The 15,256-nt window shown below is 37.4% G+C and overlaps 2 protein-coding genes across 3 annotated transcripts in view; one reads left to right on the top strand and one right to left on the bottom strand.

The window, feature by feature from the left end:
- Positions 1–15,256, top strand: part of pnt (ETS transcription factor pointed) — a 141,240-nt gene that overhangs the window by 8,360 nt on the left and 117,624 nt on the right. For both annotated transcript variants that reach the window (XM_074094324.1, XM_074094323.1), the window contains exon 2: positions 12,329–12,464. In XM_074094324.1, coding sequence (XP_073950425.1) covers positions 12,339–12,464 — 126 coding nt within the window. In that variant the 5' untranslated portion in view covers positions 12,329–12,338. The remainder of the gene's footprint in view (positions 1–12,328; positions 12,465–15,256) is intronic.
- LOC141432342 (ATP synthase subunit d, mitochondrial-like) lies at positions 8,495–9,487 on the bottom strand. Its single transcript, XM_074093883.1, has 3 exons — positions 9,276–9,487; positions 8,930–9,148; positions 8,495–8,750 (listed from the first exon to the last, which is right to left on the bottom strand). Exons 1-3 carry the CDS (start codon positions 9,392–9,394, stop codon positions 8,549–8,551), a joined length of 540 nt encoding a protein of 179 aa, XP_073949984.1. The 5' UTR covers positions 9,395–9,487; the 3' UTR covers positions 8,495–8,548.

Genomic DNA, 15,256 nt, shown 5'->3' with positions numbered 1-15,256 from the left:
TTTCAGGCCAAAAAGTTATATTTATTAGTTACTACCGAAAACGACACAGCGTCAAAACTCTCAAAACTGAAAGCTTAAAGGGAAACATAAGTACATATGTGTGGATAAAAGAACCCTTAAATCTACCTGATAAAACAGACCCGATAGTGTCAATCTAATAATATTTCAAAACAGAATGGACCGTTTAAACGGGATGAGAATTTCTAAATGAATATTTTATCACTATAAAGAATAGAGGACGTAACTTTTAGGCTCATACTCAATAAGTTTTAGATAGTTTTACAAAAGCATCTAAAATGACTTGCAAGGTTTATTCGCCTACATCAGGTACAGCTACTTAAGTACAGTAGAAGCTAATAAAAAAGTAAGACAAGTAAGAATAGGTAATATATATTGTTTTAATCGTTATCACCATGTATATATTTTTTAAATTAAGTAAGTACCTCAACATTTCGGCCGCATTAAGCAAAAAAATATAATGTGTAAGTCATCATTGTGTAAACTCATTGTTTTTGCGTCCAATCTCGGCTGGGACTGCGTGGGCATTACATCCCAAACCCTCTCATTGATTAATGCGTCCAATCTGCGCTGGGACTGCGTGGGCATTACATCCCAAACCCTCTCATTGTTTTTTGCGTCCAATCTGCGCTGGGACTGCGTGGGCATTACATCCCAAACCCTCTAATTGATTAATGCGTCCAATCCGTGCTGGGACTGCGTGGGCATTACATCCCAAACCCTCTCATTGATTAATGCGTCCAATCTCGGCTGGGACTGCGTGGGCATTACATCCCAAACCCTCTCATTGTTTTTTGCGTCCAATCTGCGCGGGGACTGCGTGGGCATTATATCCCAAACCCTCTCATTGATTAATGCGTCCAATCTGCGCTGGGACTGCGTGGGCATTACATCCCAAACCCTCTCATTGATTAATGCGTCCAATCTGCGCTGGGACTGCGTGGGCATTACATCCCAAACCCTCTCATTGATTAATGCGTCCAATCTGCGCTGGGACTGCGTGGGCATTACATCCCAAACCCTCTCATTGTTTTTTGCGTCCAATCTGCGCGGGGACTGCGTGGGCATTACATCCCAAACCCTCTCATTGATTAATGCGTCCAATCTGCGCTGGGACTGCGTGGGCATTACATCCCAAACCCTCTCATTGTTTTTTGCGTCCAATCTGCGCGGAGACTGCGTGGGCATTACATCCCAAATCCTCTCATTGATTAATGCGTCCAATCTGCGCTGGGACTGCGTGGGCATTGCATCCCAAACCCTCTCATTGTTTTTTGCGTCCAATCTGCGCGGGGACTGCGTGGGCATTACATCCCAAACCCTCTCATTGATTAATGCGTCGAATCTGCGCTGGGACTGCGTGGGCATTACATCCCAAATCCTCTCATTCTGAGAGGATTTTCTGTGCCAACCAGTGGGACGTACGCTGAAAACGATGATGACTGATGTAAGTACTTAATTGTCTTTGTGTTGCTAGTGAAATCTACATTTTTACCCTTAATTTGGCAGTGTATGCCACAAGGAACATGATTCAAGACTATCTTTTTGTATTTTTTTAAATGTAGAATTTTTCGGACTATAAGATAACGACAAGGTTTGAATCATGAACTTTTTTTAATTTTGTCAAATTTAGGGTTAATTTAAGACCCATTTCAAGATCAAATATATTTCTCGTTTCATCTTGTATAACAATTCAAAGTTTTTTTTTACAATATGAATCGATTAATTGTTTTCTTGACTTGCATAACGGAGTATGCTAATAAAATGTAATAATGCTTCTCCAAGAGAGTAAAAAAGAATAGGCAGGTGCTCACAAAGAAAGTAGCACTGAGCTGATGCTCAGCTCAGCTTTGACATGCCAATCGAATAATATCGCAGCGCAGAGCTGGCACAGTAACATTTCAGCCAAAGTACTAAATATAGTACAAAATAAAACAACTGTCGCTTGCCCTTCATTCAGCCAAACATTATGATAATTTCTACTCAGTGCCGGTAAAAATAGTGTCGATATTCATTTGTCATGCGTGGGCGGTGTAATTGGTCGGAGCCGACGGCGCAGGCGCACCAGAATTTTTAATTATGAATTAATTAGTGGCGATCAACACAAACTTGCCTAATCCCGGTTACTCATTGTTAGTTCACACCAAGTTCACACTATCGTTAACACCAATAAAAATTACTCGCTGAAAAAAAAACAAAAAGAAGGAAAGAATCGTATGATATCTATTTCGACCTACTTTATTAATCATTGGCTTGTTGGACAAGTTTGACGAAACGAGGGCGGATCCAGCTTTGGCGCCAGGGGGGGGGGATTTAACTTTGATAATAATAGATGCAGAAGTATTGAAGTATTATTATATAAAATAAATTAAATACTGAATATACTTACATAAAATCTATATTGTGACAAAAATATATAAATATGTTAAATAATTTTTATTAGTGGTCCACCTAGGTCCTGGACCCAGCCCAGGGGGGTCATGAACCCCATGGCCCTCCCCCTGGATCCGCCGTTGTTGACAATTAGTTCCCGTAGATCGATCAATGTTCAAAGCTTAGTGTCAATGAGAACGGCGACAAATGCTCTAAAATTTTTATTAAGTACCTATTACAAGCATTTTTAATCAAGCTATTGCTGAATCTACCAAAAATATTAATAAAAAACTCGTGTGTGTGGTTTTTAGGGTTCCGGAGCCAAAATGGCAAAACGGAACCCTTATAGTTTCGCCATGTCTGTCTGTCTGTCCGTCCATACGAAATGGCTACAGAACCTTATTTTGGGCGTGTCCGACACGCTCTTGGCCGGTTTTTTTACTTAGAAACATAAAAAGATAAAATGTACTTTCGTAACTAAGTAGGTATACAAAAATTTAAACATCTACTTACAAGATTTAAACATCTACTTATAATTTACAAATCTTACTTTTTGCAACCCAATCGTCACTTTACCTACTATAATATTTTTCTTGTCGATAGGTATACAAGTTTCACAGAATCAATTTCCACACTCATTTGATCATTTCTATTCACCAGTAATTATTAATTCACAAATTGTTTTATTATGCGTATACAGTAACCTAAATATATGCATAGCGTCGACCCATGCGCCGGGGTCGTCGACTCGGTGATAAATATTAATATATCACAGTATCCAACTCATATCTATGCACAAACTAAACGTATATACATGTTTTGTATAGCACACCCTACGCACTGTCAAAGCTCTAAAACATTTTTAGATTCGATTGTAAATATATAAAAATTTAGTGCTTCTAATACGTCTACAAAATTTGAGATAGAGCTGAAATTCGAGACTAAACCAACGGGGTATTTTCGGAATATTGAAATGTTTATGATTGCTTTATAAAAATAATGCATGCTTCTTTTGGCGGACCAATTATAAAACACTTAAACTAGTTTTCTGAAATATGAAATCCTCAACACAACAGTGAAACTCCAAGATAATTTTATAAAAGTCGTATGTGCTAGTTATTTTCTCTTAGGCACCACCTGCTAAAGTCTATTCCTTACTTCTTTCCGTTATAAAAGTTTGCCCGAAAGAGAATGACCTGAAACGATAAGGCCCACTTATTGCTTCTGTTTTTTTTTCTCTATGTATAAGTAAGTAAGTACCTACTAGTTTTCTGTACTGCTTACTATGTATGTAGTGTTCAATAGAGAGTCGTATTGAATTGTACATAATTAAGTAAGAGTGGAAATCGCAAAAGATTAAAACATTATAATATTATGAAATCATAGTCCCATCTACTTCTCTACTACTCAAGTTTGAAACAAATTCAACTGTAAAATTATAATCTTTAAGTGTATAGCTAACACGGCATTGTTAAAAGATATTAAGTTTCAACTCCATTCTTGGGTCATATATCGCTTAAAGTACTCGCGTGTAGTGGGTGTCAATTCAACATACCTAATATTATCATGGTTTAGGCCAAGGCAGCGACGTCGATCGGTTGGCGATCAACGCAAGCATCAGAGGAATTCACAAGTAGGCAACGTATCGATGAAATACAATAACTTAATCAATTGCTTGCTGTGCAATCTTCTTGGCACTAGGTATAGGTACTAAAGAGAATAACTAGAAAAGTTATTGACAAGTGAAACATCATTATACAAGGTGATAATTAAATAACTGAAAACCAGAAAGTAGTTTTCTCAGAATCGAGAGTAGAATTGATTACACTATGTTTTAAATCAGGTTTTGTTTGTGTTTTTAAATCCCTTTTTTACTGTGCCCAGTCTAAAAGTTACGACTGCAACAGGCGCCAGTTAAATTCGTATTTCTATAAATTTCGATAAGTACCAGTTTGCTGTCACTGTGTGATTTTCTTCCAAAAACGTCAAAGCGCAACTGACAAAAACAAATCATGAGTATAGAGTTAGAAATTAAGTAGAATTACTGACTTAATAAAACACACCCAATATCTTTTAAAACAATGAAAATATTCAAAATTAAATTCAATCAACTTACTTAAAATAAAAAAATATTCTTGGGGTGTCTGAGGTTTTCAGTTATTTAAATAACACCTTGTATATTATGAATGTCATATGATTTCTATGTTAATGTTAGAAGTGTGTTGTCGTTGAGTGGGGACTCCTAGCGACTTATAAGTTGTCATATTTTTAAAAGTACTCAATAAATTTTATTGAACTGAAAACAATGAAAACTAAGGCACGTGTCCCACCGCCGACGATGAACAAGAAGCGAGTAGAGCTACAAAATAAAAACTACTTGGCGAGCAGCATGAAGCGAGTGCGTAATTCCTATAGTTTCGTCGCTGAGCTAAGCGACAAAACTATAAGCGAGTGTATGAGCGCGACGGACGATCGCTCACACTGTAGTGTTATAATTATGATGGCTTTTTACCTATCCTTTCGGCGCGAGTTCTAACTGCTAAGCGAGCATCATTGAGCGAGTAATATTTTTATAGCTCTTATCGCTGCGACAAACTACCTAGTGGGAGAGAGTTCTTGTTGGCAGTGTGAAGACCCGCGATCGACTAATATTACGTGTATCTCTTTTACTGACACGGGATCTATATCTATTGCTCGTTTGTTGAACGAGAAAATAGTTGATAGCTAATAATTGCTTCCTCGCCGGCGGTGGGACAAGTGCCTTATAAATGGAAGCTGCAATCAAATCGATCCAATCGCTTATTATCTATACGTACCTATACGAGTGTACGAGTCCTGAATTTCAAGTTAATCGGACCGTTGTAAGTGGGTAAAAATCGAGTTAAACGATTTATTAAATTGTTAGTCAGTTAACTAGTTTGACAACAAGTAAAGCTAACAAAATAAAGTAGGTATACAAAATGTTTAAAAAAATAAATCAGTTTTAATTTTTCAGCAGATGGTTAGGTTAGGTAATTTGACTGAACACTCCTGTAAAGGTTTTTAGCCCGACTGCCCGAAGGAGGTTTACCTATTTATCAGAATATTTAACTCAAGATGTATAGTCACAGCTTTGACGCCGCGTACATTGACCAATGTATAAAAACATTTCGTTACTAGATACTTTTAAAAAAGCTCGTACCTACACCTACTGCAGAAGAATGTTGCATACCTCGACGCACGTTCGTCTGTGGCACTCGGTGAAACTCTTTCGGCAGGAACCTCTGCTGTCATTTATCAAGATTTTGTTTGATAAGTGTGGCAAAAGCTGACTGCGACAGGGTTCTACCAAATGTTACGCTACGCACAAGCCTGTCAAGGGTAAAAAACGTTATAGAACCTGCACGCGCGGATCCAGGATTTGGTTTAGGGTCACGCATTAAATTTACTTCTCGCCAACAACTGTCATAATCAGTTTGGCGACTGGATTTAGACAGTAAGCAAATGTATGTAATACCCATGAGAAATACTCGTAAATTAATTTCGTAGCTAATATATATATATATTTATTAGCTCATTTCACTTAGTCAATTTTCCAGATAAGTAATATGTAAATAAAAATTGTTATCCCTATCCCTGTGACCTGTAACTGATTTAAAAACCGTATAGGTATGTTATTTTATTTATTTAAATTGTCTGCATTTCGATGATAATAATAATAAATTATTATTTTTATTCTTTTTTATTTGACTGGATGGCAAACGAGCAAGTGGGTCTCCTGATGGTAAGAGATCATCACCGCCCATAAACATCTGCAACTCCAGGAGTATTGCAGATGCGTTGCCAACCTAGAGGCCTAAGATGGGATACCTCAAGTGCCAGTTATTTCACCGGCTGTCTTACTCTCCACGCCGAAACACAACAGTGCAAGCACTGCTGCTTCATGGCAGAATTAGCAAGCAAGATTAATAACAATGGCGCCGAAGAACAACTATGATATTAGCTTTTAGTAATTGCAACGAAAACGAGCAAACCTCATTGCTTATTGCAATCCACCGGCATGTTTCACTGTCCGTCTGCGCTTTATGCTCTGGCCGGGCTTTAAACTTAGCATTTCAACAACTTCACACATTAGTCACTGAGTTATGTTTATGAATGGACGAGGGGTAGGCGAGCGGGGAACCGCTAAATATAGACTGGATGCAACAGGTGGTCCCTCACCCTAACAGAGCTACGTTATGTGTACTTATGTGTATGTACGAACCTACAATTCGTGTCAAACACGACATGGCTTGCATGAAATGCTATAGGAAAAGTGAAAACGCTCTCGCTGTACCAATTTAAATACATTTGCATGGACGCTTGGCTAAAAGGTTTTAATTAAATGTTAGAATACTGTAGGTTAGGAATAGATTCGCAGCTGTTAGTTCTGTTGATAAATTTTACTCAATGTTCATTATGGTAATTCAGGTAGTAAAATATGGTTTGAATATTTAAAATAGTCCTATGAGATTTAAACTTTAACTAAAAGTAAATGTGGACACAACATTGTTTCCTATTAATCCTGTTTGTTGTCACTTCTGATCCGAACAACTTCCGGCGGACTCGGACATATCTAAATTGTCAATTGTTAGCCTACCATCTCGCCAACCAAAAAACAATTTTCCTAATTTAATTCTCTGGAACAGGATTAATTACTACAAAGATGTCTCCAACTTAGTAAAAAATCTACTACATTGCCATTAAACCTGCCGTTTAATAATGACTTACTTGCCTCAGTAAACATGGCATGAAAATCCTAACGAATGCCAAACATGTTGGAACAAAACATGTCATTAATTACCATTTCACTAACATTGTATACGACAAGTTAGCATGTACGTACATTGGTAAAGAAGCGTCTTGAGTTACAGAACAAGTTTTCTCAGAACCGCGTCTGGAGTGCAAATACAGATGGTATTAGCGCACACATTACTGCCGGTCCAACTGAATGGTCCATTCCAACTCAAATTTCATATTTAACTCTAATATTATAACTACATTTCTAGCTTCGCTGTCTTGAGGCATTCCCGTTTGTGCGGACACTTAATTATTAATATTATTTGCATACCAACCTTGCGGAATTACATTTGAAATTTACCACGAGCTTTTCGGTGAAGGAAAACATCGTGAGGAAACCTGCACAAACCTGCGAAGCAATTCAATGGTGTGTGTGAAGTTCCCAATCCGCACTGGGCCCGCGTGGGAACTACTGCCCAAGCCCTCTCATTCTGAGGGGAGGCCTGTGCCCTGCAGTGGGACGTATATAGGCTGGGATGATGATGATGATGATGATCAACCTTTATATAACTCACACTTCAAGATTAATTAATATTACACTGTAGGAATGTGATTATAAAGATTGCAAACAATTACTCACCTTACTTAAAAAGTGAACTTCTTAGTTTAATACCTATGACCACATACCACGTCTGCCGCACAACTGTCGTAGTTAATGACTAGCTCTCCAGTTTCATACGTCAGAGAGAGAGGTAATCAATTTTACATTTTAATTTGGTTGCAATTCAATCTCGCCATCAATCATAATTTGCCGCCAGCGAGTTCTTGGCTGGTGTCCTCGCGACCCTGAACGTGAGTCTATATTTAGCGCGATGCAACCCTTCTCATATGTGGCCATAGACAATAAATCAACCGTTGTTTGAATTGCAAGCGCCTGCGACTTCTACTTACTTATATAGGCAATAAAATCAAATTCTTAGTGTGGTTAAACTAGCAGACGAAAACTAGTCCCTTATAAAACAAACGTAATAAGACAACTCTTTATACAAAATGATCTATTACTGCATTGCATGCACTCGAGGGCCAGATTTTTGCCGCTTAGTATTATTTGCAATACTCAATGTCTAAGAATGGGGATTTTTTGACAGGTGAAATATCACTAGATGGCGTTAGTATGGAGAGATCCGTTGGGCGATGCATTTCTTACTTGTGATTGGCTTATTTAGCTAGGTATTTACCCAATCACAAACGTGACGCAAATGCCGAAGTTATACGGACCTCATGATACTAACGCCATCTTGTATTGTATCTCGTACTCGTGAATCTATCTCATGAAAAACGTGGCTATTCTACTATTGTTTATTGACGGGCACAACGACCAAAAAAAAATGCAAAAGATTCAAGGTTCATAAGGAGTAAAATGGTCCATGTCCTTCTGGTCCGCGGTCCTGTACCCTGGTTGCTCCTCCTCATTGTGCGGCCAGAAAGTGGGTCTGTTGACAGGATCTATAGCGACTCCGGGATACATATCGTAGAATATCTCCATAGTCATTTGGTCAAATGCTGGTAAAGCTTTAATTCTGCTAAGCTCCTTTGTGGCTCTGGTAAAAAAAATGGAAATGGATCAACTTTTTAGTGTCCCTTGTTGTCAAGGTAACTTCTCATGAGTTACTTATTAAAAGTATGATTTTATCGGGTACAAATATACATATGTATACCTATATACTAACGCTTATGTTGATGCAGTTAGAGAACATAAAATAAAATGTATCTTTCTTACGAATCAATTTCCTTCTGCTGCTCCGCGCAGAATGCTTTAATTTGGGGTTCCAAAGATTTCCATTGCTCATCTATTGCTTTAGTGAGAGTATCTTCGGGCATTGGTATTTTGTATTTCTCGTACTCTGCTTTCAATTTGTCCACGACACCTTCAACCGGGACTAACTTCTTATATTCATCCCAGTTGATTTTAGGCGGCTCAGGAGGATTAGCTTGTACTCTGAACACAATGACAAAAGACCCATAATTAATAACGTAAAACACATTGACAACGATAATCTAACAAACGAGATTACTTTTATAACACATGGTTATACAAAAACGAATTAAAGAAATAAAATTAAAACCTTCTCAGATAGCTATCCGCTTTTGCTTTGAACGCTAAAAAATTTGACTTCTGCTCAGGGGGTACCTTTTTATCCATCTCTACCCAATTAATACTAGGTTTTGTAAATCTTTTTGCCATGGTTGGTGATAGAGTAAATAAATTAGAACATAAAACCTAAACAATTTTTCAAGTTATGAATGAATATGCAGCGCAAATGTCATTAAATGAAGGAAGTTGTCACTGCGTTAAGCAAACCCAAAGAAAACCGCTTTACTGTCACTTACTACCTGAACATACTGGCTGCGTGAGCATTTTTATGTAAAAAAAAAAGAAATGCTTTCTCTGTTTCCAGTGTGCATAATCGAATCGATTAGGCATCATGCGACGCAGAAGACACTATTAAAGCAACGTGACATGCAATATCGCGTGCCGTCTGTTACCAGGTTCAAGTTCTGTAGGTCGGGAACCTTATGCTGACGGATTAGCATACGTTGAATACCAGAGTGCATGCCTCGATCATAATTTAAGGGGTCACTTTATAAAAGGCCTTTCGTCCTCGAATCGCCTTTAACTTTGCACCTAAAAATACACATGTAAAGTCCAAATCAAATCTTATGAAAATTTTGATGGGATGTTCAAATGAGTTGTGTCGTAAATATTCCTTGGGTTCTTGACGGGCAGACACTCCAGACAGCCCTTAGGGAATGATTTGTTTTAATGAGGCTGAAAGTTAATACCTTACCTTCAGCCATAAAGGTAGCGAAAATTGCTCACGATTGTAAGAAAGTTTTGTGACTCAGGCTCTACCTTTTAAAGTTTGGAGGCTTTTTTCTATCGTGAAGTGGGAACATGGATATACCTATACCCTATACATATAATAGGTAGTAGCAGATATTTTTGTAAGCTGGAATTTTTCGAGTGATTGTATTAACGGACGATCAATACAATGTACCTACATTAACAATATACATATTATTTTCAGTGTCAAAGAAGCATTATTGCAATTTGAACAATAAAGTGACAGAAACGCGATACATAATTTTAAGATAATTTATAATACGCGCAACGATAAAAATTATACAATAAGTGGACGGTTTAGGACAGAAATGAGATATTTTTCTACGAATGGCTCTTCTGCTAATGTTGATTGCTATGAATGTCACCAGTATAATGCTTGTAGCATAATGTTGTGATTGTGACGAGCTAGATACGTTTATCTAATCGCCTGCGTCGCGTGGGCGATAGGTTGCTTTGGCAAAGTTGGCGATAGCTATGTATATTCACTTCAACTTAGTTTTTCTATTCTAGCACTGCCTTAGTTGTTATAATATTGTCGTATTCGTTGTAGGATTGGTTGTTTTTGTTTGTATATTCACTTCATGTGTTTCTAGTTTCTACGTAATAAAAAGTTTCTTCAGCTCTGCAAATAAACTTTATTGTAAAGGCAAGTAACATTATTAACCGAAAGAGAACTCCTTCTGTCTGTGAAAAACATGGTAGGTATTCATCTATTAAAAAAAAAGAAATGTTTTAATAATCGTTATTTACGAGTTTTATTTAGCAGAGATTTATCTGATTTCTTATTTTGAGTTGCCATTGAATTTAAATACTTTCCAAGGGGTCTATAATCCAAGGCAATAAAAAAAATAGATTTGGAAATTATTGAAGCTTGTACATACGCTAAATAAACCTCTGACTCTCCCTGTAAAGACGTGTGAGATGATAATCCTAAATATTTCCAGTCTCTCTTCATCTATTAAGCGAGGCTCACACCCTTCTAACAAATCGCCGCTGATCGACACACCGTTTCAATTAAGAGACAATAATGCGACGGTGTCAGTCGCATCGTATCCGGCGGATATTAGGCGTAACTACACGACGCTTCAGAACACGCCGAATTCTGCCGACGACACACTTACCACCGTAGCTATTGACTGAAACTAACCCACCAACATACTGGCCACATCCGCTGCAGCAACTTTAACCTTAACAACACGATCGTAGTGACTCCAGATCATATCGAATGAAAATAGATTCGGAGACGATGCTTTCGGAAACCATTTCCGCCGGATCAACTCGTTACATTTGAAAAGTATTAACTAATTTTGTATGCTTTGATGGGATTCGAAGAAGGGTTTGGTAAAATTATAATTTGTTCACTTTGAACTAAGGGTTAGTTAAAAACTAATAGACGAGGCGGTCGTCAATCAGTATCAAGCGGCGTCTAATTTTATTAAACACTGCTGCGATACGACAGTGATATCCGACGTCATCCGATACAAAAATAAATCAATCGTAACAAACCAAGTAACCAGCTAACCGGGCGTTGCATGGCTTGTAAAAAAACAAAACGCAGTTGATAGAGCCGATGGAACAGGTTCCCTTGCGGTTGTTGAAGCCGTATTGTTGCTAGGTGTGGACACGGAGACAAGATTGTAGCGTCGACGAGAACTGACTTTTGAGAGTGCAAGGTTTCTTTTAGATTGGAAATGTTTTGACATATCGTGAGAAAGGCTACAAGTAACTTTTTTCGAATACTCGAGTATATAAGTTTTTTTGTGTTTCGCACTTTATTAAAGTGAAGTATTTCTAGCATAAAAATTTCTAGAACTGGTCTATCTGGTCTTTAATCTGGACTAACAATTTAGTCATAACTCGGTGCTTTATTGCTTTTCTTTTTTCTTTTACGACTAATTTATGACACAGCTTTTCTAGCTCTCTAATTTAATATGGACGTTACATACACGCAAGAAGATGATAAACACCATAATTTAATATGGAACTTATAATTTCTCAAACGAGCGCTAGCGTGTCGCTTTTGCATAGACGACTAACTACCATGTGTGTCGATCTTCTCGCGAACTGTTATTACTAAATATAAAACTATGCAATAGACTCAATATTTGTGGCCTTCGCCTTTTACTAAATACGCTCAACCTAATTTAGTTAAAAAAAATACGAGTAAGTTATTTTTTCTTACCTATGTGAGACGCGTTTTATATCCAGTCCCTTCAGAATCTACTTTAAGGAGTTTTATTGTATTTAATCTAAATTTCTGTCATTTATTTGCAGTCCCAGCACGATGAAGCTGGAATGGGCGGACGGCGAGTCCGACTACGGGCTGGAGGAGGCCGCGTTCTACGAGGGCCCGCCGGCGCCGGCGCCGCCGCCACGCAAGCACGTGTCCTTCAGCCTAAGGCTCGATCTGGTAAGTCTAATACCGGCTCTGGAGTCCTCCTCTTATCTAGGAGCGAAATGAGTTTTTGGAAAAATGCGTACCTAGCGAGGGTGTAAAGATAGCATGAAAGAGGCCAACGCTGAATAAATGAGGATCGAATGAGGTCGTGTGTCTTACGCGCTCGCCGTGACAATCGCGTTTACCACTCCATTCTGCAACCATCTGATGTACAGCTTAGGTATGCATAGGTGTTAAAACGTCGTACTTATATGATAATGATTTGTATAGACAAGTAATTAATCTTTTAGAGCTGACCTGACTGCTTTCGCCGAGCCTAATATTCATTTATACTTGGTTCGGATAGGTATTTAACTAAATGTAAACAAAACAACGTCAATTGGTGTCTTAAATATTGAAATTCCCCCGTTAAACTATCTAAACATTTACATTTCTGTATTAATATAGTAGAGTCTAGTTTGTATTACAATGATAGATAAGTAAAATGTTTAAAGTCCTTGAATGTACCAAATCTGGCAGCTGAAGTTTGTTTACATTTAGTTAAATACCTATCCAAACCAAGTATAGAATTCTTAGACTCGATTAAAAAGTCATGAATGAAACTTCCAAGCGCTACATACGAGCTTCAATCGCTAACTGGACTAAACCTTGATCTTGGCATAACAAATGACAGGAAAAATCAAAGAAAGTTGTTTTATTTATGTAAAAATCCCTGATATTAGAAAACCAGCAGAGACCGGTCAGCGGCCGGCTACCTAATAAGTGGGAGTGCGTTTCACCCGGTTTCCTTCCAGACACGCAGAATTGTGGGTAGGAATAAATTGTCGGTTTCTATTCCATCGTGCAACTAAAGCGTCAGTGTTTGCCGGTAATTATAGTTTCTGTGATGTAGAGGTATACAAATCGACATAACGACGCTGTTTGCAGAGCAAGATTTAAGTGCAGAAACTCGCTGCCTGGCAACATTGAATGCAATAAACTTATTATAATGTGATCTTCATATCAGTCTTATGATATCATCTAGTTTGGCCTTTAGTCAAGTGTCGCTTCTTTAGATAGTATAAAGATAATACACTGATAGTATTCAGAAGTAGGCATATTATTGTTGCGCAATGACAAAATGGTAGTTTCCAAAATTTAAGGTTTACTGATCAGAGATTGACTTAATAAGCCAATTTGCAATAAGTACATCATAATATTAGTACATTTGTTACTGGGGAATCCCATAAATTCGTTACTTGTATATGTTTTTATGGAAAGCCTTTGCCCAGCTGTGGGACACTAAACGGGCTAAAAATAATTATAATTAAAATGCCAATAAAGTGATGATTAGCGTCGTTTGTTGTGATACCTATTATTTTAAGAATTCAGAAAAGTATTGTACGGTTGAACCCTAGAATATGGCTGTATAGGGTAATGCACTAGATAATCCTAGGTTGCTTAACCACATAGTTCATAAATCCCTACCTATCTAGTTTTTTTTTTACTCAATATTTCATTAAACATGCTTCCGCCCATATTTAAAATACTACAAAAGTTTTGTCAAAAAAAATACATTTTAAATATGAAATATAATATTTTCTCAATTATCAAACATTGTCAGTTAATATAATGTAACAAATTTCAAATCGATCCGACCAGTGGAGTTGGTAAAATATGATTTGTATGGTTTAACACTTGAAACTTAATAAAAGTGAGATAATCACGTTTTTTAATTACCCAAGTAGTGGCAGTAGTGTTACCTCGCCACCGGATGCGCCGGCGCACCGGACCGTGATCGACCGATGCTCTTTTTTGACAACCCCTGATCTAGTTTCTAAAAAAGATTTTTGTTTTAATAAGTTATTTTTATATTGCTAGTACGGCTACCAACATAGTAATTCTTCAGGATCATACATAGATTGAAATGAGATGGTTAAAAAAGTTAAATATTTGGCTGGTCCAAAATGTTCCAGTTAAACAAAGATAAGGCGACCAAAGACCAGATCCTAAAATTAATAAAAATTGCAAGTATTCCTCTCAAGCTAAGATTGGGTTCAAATCTTTTCGGAAGATTGATTAGGCTAGTAGGTTGTTCTACTTAAAAGTCCGTGTTCTAAAAAAGTCCATTATTTTTTCTAAAATTAACTTTAAACACTGACTCAGAACAAAAAAAATGACGACAGTTATACGCTGTGTAATAATAAGGTCCGTAGCAGTTAACTGGACGTTTAGTCCATACACGATCCGGTTGCTACCAGGCCCAGACGAGTCTTACAGTTTAATTCTACTAGTCTAATTATCGCTTTGACCATAATAGCTGACTGTAGTGGAAACCGATGAAGCATTCATGCTCTACTTGTATCTACACAGTGTACTTTATAGTATTCTTGAAAGAAAATGGTTGACTGCTTACCCTTAATATCACAAAGTTTAAATGTTTACAATTCCTTCAAAGCTCATCATATTTTTGATTGAAGTCCTAAAGATAAAAAAGAACAAAAATATAGTTAAAATCCTGCCTACTGTAATCTAGTCCTTACTTCTTTCTGTCAAAAAGATTGCCTGGAAGAGATCGCTCTTAAACGGTAAGGCTGCCTAGCTTATCTTGTAATTTTTCTCTCTGTAAGCCTGTTTCTGAATCGCTTACTATTTATGGTGTACAATAAAGAGTCATTGTATTGTATTTTTTTAATACAATATAGGCTTGCGTTTGGCCACAAAACTGAAAAACTCGAGGTCTTCTAGATGTTTGCCCGCCTTCGGTTTCAACCATGCAATGTGTCATCAACATTGTCCTTTGTATTGTTATTATCAAATCAATT

The sequence above is a fragment of the Choristoneura fumiferana genome, chromosome 11, assembly GCF_025370935.1.
Source record: "Choristoneura fumiferana chromosome 11, NRCan_CFum_1, whole genome shotgun sequence".
Lineage (NCBI taxonomy): Eukaryota > Metazoa > Arthropoda > Insecta > Lepidoptera > Tortricidae > Choristoneura > Choristoneura fumiferana.
Note: the sequence above shows the minus strand (reverse complement) of the source record. Positions and strands in the feature narration are given on the sequence as shown.

Coding starts and splice junctions, on each gene's coding strand:
- LOC141432342 (XM_074093883.1), bottom strand. CDS start 9,394: ATGGCAAAAAGATTTACAAAACCTAGTATTAATTGGGTAGAGATGGAT. Junction 9,149..9,275: donor GCGGATAGCTATCTGAGAAG/GTTTTAATTTTA, acceptor CATTGTGTTCAG/AGTACAAGCTAATCCTCCTG. Junction 8,751..8,929: donor CAGCAGAAGGAAATTGATTC/GTAAGAAAGATA, acceptor TTTTTTTACCAG/AGCCACAAAGGAGCTTAGCA.